Genomic DNA, 8,132 nt, shown 5'->3' on the forward strand with positions numbered 1-8,132 from the left:
AATCGACAGGCGGGGAAGCGGCACCACGCAGCCTGCGATTCGGGGGGCGGGGGTTATTTGCAAAAGTTAAAACTAGGATGGGATGAGTGAGAGAGTTTAAGTACTAAAATAACCAACCTCTTTTCCTAGTCCTCGATGAGAATCCTGCCATCTTGATCGAAGTTTTCAAAGTTTGCACAAAAGGATTGGTTTTCATAGAATACATTGCATAACGGATATAAAGATAGCATATGTTTGGATGTTTGTAATTTGTAGGTGACCATGCGAGTATGTAGCAAACATGACATGTTAGTTTAGATCGAAACATTGACCAGGGACTGATGATGAGTTTCCAATTTTCGTGAATCATGTGATGATGTGATGCGGTTGCATTCCTATCGGAGAAAAGCAACGAGAACGTTCAGGAACAGGTAGCCTTTTCTGCCGGCAGCCGTGTCTGTGCAAGTTCAAACTTTTGCATAATTGGGAACACGTGTTGCTTTGCGAAACTCTACTTATAATTACTAGTAACTTATTATGTGGATACAATTTGCTTGGAGCCAGTTGATGACTGCATAGGATTGCTTCGTGGCCGGCATCTCTAGAATTATCCAAGGGCGTAGTGCATACTGTCCTAGTAATCACCTTGCTTTTTCTCCAAGAGAGATTTCTAGTCTGTTCTGATAATTTGGATGAGTTGACCAAACTCGGTGTGACGATTGTGTCGTTAACTTTTTGGTCAATGTTGCTTATTACCCACATCGCGAGCTCGGAAAATAGCATCGGATGTGTCACTGACACAGCTCCTTTTCTTAAAAAAAAGAGAAGCATGGTTTATACCTTTCAACTATCATAAAAGTCTGATTTTTAATCTTTAACTATAAATCAGATAACATAGGCCATCCAACTGTGGAAAACCGGACAAATTTGGCCCCTGGGTGGTTTCCAAGGTGGTTTTGTATTTTTCAAAAAAAATATAAAAAAATTTCTAATTGGATCTAAACAATCCAAACTAATTCATTTCAAATCAGAAAAATATAATCTATCTATTATTGCTCTATCTGGATCTTAGTTATTCAAAAATAATAAACATAATTACAAGCAACCAAATATTATGAAAATAAAAAAATTAGATATGAATAGCTAAAAAATATTGTGCCAATAGATAGGTTATATTTTTTAAAAAGCTTTTATACTCATTTCATATTTTTTTATTTAAAATGAATTACTTATGATTTTTTAGTTTAAATTTGAATATTTTTAATTCTACAAAATGAAAAACCACCTTCAAAACCCACTTAAGGAGTCAAATTTGTCTAGTTTCAACAGTTAGATGGTCTTTATTATCCAATTTTATAGTTCAAAGTTCAAAATTGAATTTTAGTGATAGTTAGATATCAACCAGACTTCTCCAAAAAAATAAATGCTCAACCTCTTCCTCCCACTTTGCATGTGCTCAGTTTAACCGTGCTGGGAGCCACGTTTAGTCCTAGTCTAGTGAGGCTTTGTTTGCAACACGATATAATAATTTTGTATTTTATTTATTAATATGTTGATAACATTTTTGGTATAGGAAAGGCGTAACCAGTGAAATACTTTTCTTATTGTGCCTTCTGCCTTGGTAAAATTTCATTGTATCTAGGCGAAATAGCCAAAATCGTTCCTAAATTATCGAGTTCGGCTCCATTTTGTCCCTCAATTATAAAAAAATGCCAATTTAATTCCTAAACTATACAAATGCGTTCGTTTTCGTCTTTATGCTGAGTTGGAACGCCATGTCGGACCTGAGCGACGCCACGCCCCCTGCGCAACGCCCTGGCCGGCGACCTGCAAGGTGCCCACGCGGCTGCCTGCGCGGCGCCCGGTGAGGCTGCCCGTGCAGCCCCCCTGCGCGACATCCTGGCCGGCATCCTGCGCGGCGCCCTCACGGCTTCCGACTCGGCGCACGACATGGTGCCCTTGCGACGCCCGGCGTGGCTTCCTGGCTGGGGCGAGCAGCCAGCGAGCGTGGTTGGGCGGTGAGCACTCAATCAGGCAGGGAGGGGCTGACGAGTGCTCTGGTTTGTGTGCAGGCAACAGGAAGAATAGAGATGCCTCATGGGTAAGATGGATATTTAATCACGAGATGCAATCCTAAGTTGACTTGTCATTGACGAGGCAGTCCACCGCGGCGTGTCAACTCAGCATAAGGATGAAAACGGACTCATTTGTATAGTTTATGGACTAAATTGGTCATTTTAATAGTTGAGGGACGAAATTGAGCCGAACTCGATAGTTGAGGGGCGATTTTAGCTATTTTGCCTTGTATCTTCCAGTCCTCTCAATCACTTCTGCGTTCGACGCAGGACGTAATTAAGAAGTGAGCATACTACAGGATCTTTAGCTATGATCTGGTGATCTCTATTTAGCAACCAAAATTTTTGTTGCCACTCTATCCAACCATATAAAAAAAATGTCCACTCGTCGTCTCCTGATTGGTCGTGCACATTTCCTAGGCCTCAAATTTAATAATAATTTTATCGTTCTGGTTTCAGCTCACTTTACACGTAGGCAAAGCAAACGCATAGGTGGCACGCTGGACAGGCAAGCTCTCCAATCAGAGATCGCTCGCAAGAGATATGCCCATCCGTGCTACGGCCTAGCGTGTGGCTACCAGCGTTTCCCGCCATTATTTAAACTCCACTCCGGCTGCCTACTTCCTCATCGCAGCCAGCAACAGAGCAGCTCGCAAGCTCTAAGCCGAAGTAGAAGGAAGACCCACCCTCGGCGCTCATCAATGGCGGCTTCCACCATGTCGCTCTCCTCTCCTGCTCTCGCCGGCAAGGCGGCGAAGATCGCCCCCTCCAGCGTGTTCGGCGAGGGCCGCGTCACGATGCGCAAGACGGCCGCCAAGGCCAAGCCCGCCGCGGCGTCCGGCAGCCCGTGGTACGGCCCGGACCGCGTCCTCTACCTCGGCCCGCTATCCGGCGAGCCGCCGTCCTACCTCACCGGCGAGTTCCCGGGGGACTACGGCTGGGACACCGCTGGGCTCTCGGCCGACCCCGAGACGTTCGCCAAGAACAGGGAGCTTGAGGTGATCCACTGCCGGTGGGCCATGCTTGGCGCGCTCGGCTGCGTCTTCCCCGAGCTCCTCGCCCGGAACGGCGTCAAGTTCGGCGAGGCCGTCTGGTTCAAGGCCGGCGCCCATATCTTCAGCGAGGGCGGCCTCGACTACCTGGGCAACCCCAGCCTCGTGCACGCGCAGAGCATCCTCGCCATCTGGGCATGCCAGGTAACAGTATCACAATCCATCGATCCCCAATTCATCCAAGCTAAAATTATTCCTTGTTCTGATTTTGCAACGCGAATGAACACTCGCTATCGCTCGATCAGGTTGTCTTGATGGGGGCCGTGGAGGGTTACAGGGTGGCTGGCGGGCCGCTCGGCGAGGTGGTCGACCCGTTGTACCCTGGAGGGAGCTTCGATCCGCTGGGGCTCGCCGACGACCCGGAGAAGTTCGCGGAGCTGAAGGTGAAGGAGATCAAGAACGGCCGGCTCGCCATGTTCTCCATGTTCGGGTTCTTCGTGCAGGCCATCGTCACCGGCAAGGGGCCCCTGGAAAACCTGGCCGACCACATCGCCGACCCCGTTGGCAACAACGCCTGGGCGTACGCCACCAACTTCGTCCCCGGCAACTGATGATGATCCATTGAGGGCTCTATTCGAGGCGGTTCCCACTGCGAATGCGAACGTGGCGCCTTGATCCCATTCGCTTCAAAGTTGAGAGTGCTCGTACAAGAGCAAACGGACAATGAGGCCGTGCTGCGATGAGCAGCGCTAGCTGCACCTTAGCGCGCACCCTGTATTTTGTTCGTTTGGATCGTGTCATGTATATTACTTGATTGGTTCATGAAAAAAAAGGGCCGATGGATTGAAATTGAAAAAAACCTCAGCTAGCTCTTTGTGCCGTTCACTAGTACACCATACTCACTGCAGAAATCATTTCTAAAAAATGTACCCTCATTAATATACTGACTGCAGAAATCATTTCTAAAAAATGCAATATCATTACCGTGTGATATGGCATATCACTAGTGGAATCTAGTATCAAAATGTTACCGAAATATCCCTAGCTGGGCCTATTTTTCGAGTATTGCTGGGCTGGAATCAACCCCCAACCCCCGGCCCGAACCAGGACGCAGGGCAGGACCCAGCACTGCTTGTCGGCCCAAGGACAAGAAAATTGATTTTGCCTTGCTAAACGAACAAACCGAGCAGGTGAGCACTGTCGTCGACGCAGCCTCGGAATCATCAGATCAGGCATGACCAATCACAGCTGAAGAACAAGTATAACCATTGCTAGGTTTTAGCAATGCATTGTACTTGGACGGTTGGACCCCCGCTCTCGGCTCCGGGTAGAGACGCACTGGTGCCGGTGGTGGTGGTGCCCAAACAGCTCTCCACCCGGTCCGCAGTCCCGTTTCGTCCCTGTGGCTCGGTATGTTGATCGATATCGTCTTAATCTTCGCGCTCACGGCGGCGCGCGAGAGAATCAGCGAACCAACCACCAGACCAGGCGGAGGCGGGTGGCGGTCGAGTTGACAAAGCCGGGCCCCGGCGCCGGCGGCCTGTGCGCTCCGCTTGCTCTCGGCAACTCGGGCTCGTGCTCGTCGGCCTGCGGCGTGGTGTGCCCCACCAGATTGGCAGGTCCACGTGGCACCCCGTGGACCGCTCCTACCCTATATAGCAGCCCCACGCCCCGACCACGGGCTACTCCACGGCAGCACCCCCCGAGCCGGAGCCACACCTCCCGCGCACGCCACCGGCCGCACAGGCAGGCACCATCCCGCCGACGGCGATGACGGCCGGCCAGCCGCTCCGCGCCGATCCGGCCCATCCCCAGCGGGCGCGCCGCAGCAGCCCGCCGGCGGCGCTGGACGCGGGCGTGGTGCCGTCGTACCCCCCGCCCGAGTCCGACGGCGACGAGTCCTGGGTCTGGTCCCAGATCAAGGCCGAGGCGCGGCGCGACGCGGAGGCCGAGCCGGCGCTGGCCTCGTTCCTCTACGCCACCGTGCTGTCCCACCCGTCCCTCGACCGCTCCCTCGCCTTCCACCTCGCCAACAAGCTCTGCTCCTCCACGCTGCTCTCCACGCTCCTGTACGACCTCTTCGTCGCCTCGCTCGCCGCGCACCCGTCCGTCCGCGCCGCCGCCGCCGCCGACCTCCTCGCCGCGCGGTCCCGGGACCCCGCCTGCGCGGGCTTCGCGCACTGCCTCCTCAACTACAAGGGCTTCCTCGCCGTGCAGGCGCACCGCGTCGCGCACGTGCTCTGGGCGCAGAGCCGCCGCGCGCTGGCGCTCGCGCTCCAGTCCCGCGTCGCCGAGGTCTTCGCCGTCGACATCCACCCGGCCGCCGCCATCGGGAAGGGCGTCCTGCTGGACCACGCCACGGGCGTCGTCATCGGCGAGACCGCCGTGGTGGGCGACAACGTCTCCATCCTCCACCACGTCACGCTGGGCGGGACCGGCAAGGCGGTGGGCGACCGGCACCCCAAGATCGGGGACGGCGTGCTCATCGGCGCCGGCGCCACCATCCTCGGCAACGTGAGGATCGGGGCCGGGGCTAAGGTCGGCGCCGGGTCGGTGGTGCTCATCGACGTGCCGCCCAGGAGCACCGCGGTGGGGAACCCCGCGAGGCTGATCGGCGGGAAGAGGGGCGAGGACGTCATGCCGGGGGAATCCATGGACCACACGTCCTTCATACAGCAGTGGTCCGACTACATCATCTGAGCCCGAGAGCGTCTTGCTAGTCCTACTGTACTTTTGTTATTTCGTTGTGTCGTCCTGTGCTCTGGCTCCGGTCTTGCTCGTCGGAGCATGGAGTCCTGCCAGATGTGCTGAGAGTTCACTCTGTAATTTTCGAAGCAGATGAGCAATGCTACTTTTTGCAAGATAGAACTGTTTGCTTTCACAATCATCTCCAAAGAACGACAAGTTGAAAAGGAAAAAAAAAAGATAGGTTCTGAATTTGGAGAATTTTAACAGTTTTTTTTTAAAACACTTGTGAACTTGTCCACCATTGCAGGATTGCAAACTCTTTCACGATCAGGAAGGGGAACATTTCCCTGTCCGCCGTTTGCACGCCGTGCACGAGAAAAACACCGGAAAACCTTGCTGCAGCATCAGCTGTGTTTGATTGCAGATTTCGCCTTCGTCTTGCACAGCAAAGGCCACAACTTTGAGGACGGGGACGCGCTCAAGCTATCAGAATAATCGAATTCGAATGGACGCCGTATCTGTCCGGTCCGTTGAGGTATCGAATGTGAAAGGCACCATCTTGTCCTGTCACTTACATGCCGCAGCCTTTGCAGATAACATCGATCGCATCGCCTCTTCTTTTCTTTTCTTTTTTTTTTCTCTGCACGAGTTTAATCGGTATATCGTTATGCACGACTTTGATGCGGCCGTCTTTATCCGTTCGCAGTGCAGAGCTGTATACTAGCAGTATTCCTTCAAGAAGCACATGGTTCAGGTGTTCACACGCGGGGGGCGCAACGGAATCTTTCGCTTGTTCAGGTGTTCACACGCGATCTGCTCGAGCATCCGACTGTTCTTGGGCTTCGGTACTGTACCAACTTGACGATGGCTTATCCTTTGGTGGGAGTTAAACAAAATATGTACCAAGAATTTAACTTTTGAGGAATTTTGTTTCTCTTCTTCTTCCTCATTTTCTCCTTCTCTTTGTCCATGGCTAGAAAATTAGGTGCGTTTTGTGGGGGCGGGGTGGGCGTGGGGGCGGCTTCATGTCATGCATGGGGTAGAGAGTCTATCCCCACGCTGGATCCGTCCCTATATTGGAATATGGCAACACAGTCACAATACCACGCCACACTCCGGGGTGGAGTCAAGTTACGAAATGTGGGTGCGGATGCACAAAAAAAAATCAAAAAAATTACCTAGTACCTTGAAACTTTGATCATATTTACTTGAAAATCATACTAACCCCCATTTTCAAATACTTGGCAACTTTGACCAAGATAACTTTTAAGCATGAAATGACCAAAATATCCTTGTAAGTATACTTTTAGTATTTCTAGAACATTGCTATAATATTCTTGCGAGGACAAAATAGAAAGTTACGTTTCGGGGAACATGAAGTGCTAAATATTTTAAAACAAATAAAGCAGTCAAAACTGATAAATATTTGGAAATGGAGGTTGGTACATATTTTCGGTGCCGCACCCCCTCAATTTCTCTCTACCTCCGCTCACACCTGCCTAGTGCGTGACAGAGATGGGTGTGCTCGCGAACAACTCCTTTGCTAGAAAATTGCACGATGCGGCGCTTGGACTTGTCCGCTGGGACGCAGCTTTCGTCACTGCTTTTGCATTTTGCATTGCATTGGTAGTTCTGAACGGCTGCGGCGCCCTTCCAGAGAGAGAGAGAGTTCCAGTCCAACCGCGATTTGGCTTGCTGCCTCTGCCTCAGTACCTCGGAGTAGACGGACAGACAGGCATCGGGTCAAATTGAAATGTCAGCGGCTTCGGTTTGGCGCTTCGGAACAGCGGGGGCTCCTTTATAACGATGTATAAACTATCCATATATAAAACTCATTAAGTCTAAATTAGCTTCAACATTTTGAAAAAAATAGTTAAACATATCAAAATAGTAGATTCAATATTTTTTATATACTATTTCAACATCTCAAAAAATAGATTCAACAAACTAAAATCTAAATTAATATTTTTTTCAATCTATCTTCTTCTCCGGCGCCGGTGCGGAGAGGGGCGGGCATGCAACGGCGCGGCGCAGCGCAGCGCAGCGCAGGGGCGGCGGCACTAGCGCGCAGCAGTTGCGGTGGTGGCGGCGGCGCACGGGAGGAAGGAGGAAGGAAGAAGGTCAGGGCTGGGTAGATCTAACGGACGAGATAGTCTGCACGAATCTCAAATACTGAAAGATGGAGAAGGAAAATTTTTTTGGAAAGATATATAGAATTTCCGCGGAACAGCGAGATGGGACGTTTTCGGCCCATATCATCCTGTTTTCAACCCATCCGCCCAAGTAAGCACCTTCACGGGCCTAGAGGCCCAAGCCACCTCCGTCCAATCCAATCCCCGGTCTCGCGTTCACCTCCGTGGCTCCGTCCCACTCCCGCACACCAACACCACGATGCCCG

The 8,132-nt window shown here is 51.4% G+C and overlaps 2 protein-coding genes across 2 annotated transcripts; both read left to right on the forward strand.

Moving 5' to 3' along the window:
• Positions 1-2,671: 2,671 nt before the first annotated feature.
• LOC120707865 (chlorophyll a-b binding protein of LHCII type 1-like) lies at positions 2,672-3,926 on the forward strand. The gene is made up of 2 exons (XM_039992920.1): positions 2,672-3,250; positions 3,352-3,926. Exons 1-2 carry the CDS (start codon positions 2,756-2,758, stop codon positions 3,655-3,657), a joined length of 801 nt encoding a protein of 266 aa, XP_039848854.1. The 5' UTR covers positions 2,672-2,755; the 3' UTR covers positions 3,658-3,926.
• Positions 3,927-4,643: 717 nt separating this feature from the next.
• Positions 4,644-5,927, forward strand: LOC120707863 (probable serine acetyltransferase 1). The gene has a single exon (XM_039992918.1). The coding sequence runs from the start codon at positions 4,817-4,819 to the stop codon at positions 5,744-5,746; it is 930 nt and encodes a 309-aa protein (XP_039848852.1). The 5' UTR covers positions 4,644-4,816; the 3' UTR covers positions 5,747-5,927.
• The last annotated feature ends 2,205 nt before the right edge of the window (positions 5,928-8,132 follow it).

Source organism: Panicum virgatum, chromosome 5K (assembly GCF_016808335.1).
Source record: "Panicum virgatum strain AP13 chromosome 5K, P.virgatum_v5, whole genome shotgun sequence".
Taxonomy (NCBI): Eukaryota; Viridiplantae; Streptophyta; class Magnoliopsida; order Poales; family Poaceae; genus Panicum; species Panicum virgatum.

Bases quoted from the DNA above. Each gene is read 5' to 3' on its own strand.
- LOC120707863 (XM_039992918.1), top strand. From the start codon at position 4,817: ATGACGGCCGGCCAGCCGCTCCGCGCCGATCCGGCCCATCCCCAGCGG.
- LOC120707865 (XM_039992920.1), top strand. From the start codon at position 2,756: ATGGCGGCTTCCACCATGTCGCTCTCCTCTCCTGCTCTCGCCGGCAAG. The intron at 3,251-3,351 runs GTAACAGTATCA...TCGCTCGATCAG, and splicing joins TCGCCATCTGGGCATGCCAG to GTTGTCTTGATGGGGGCCGT.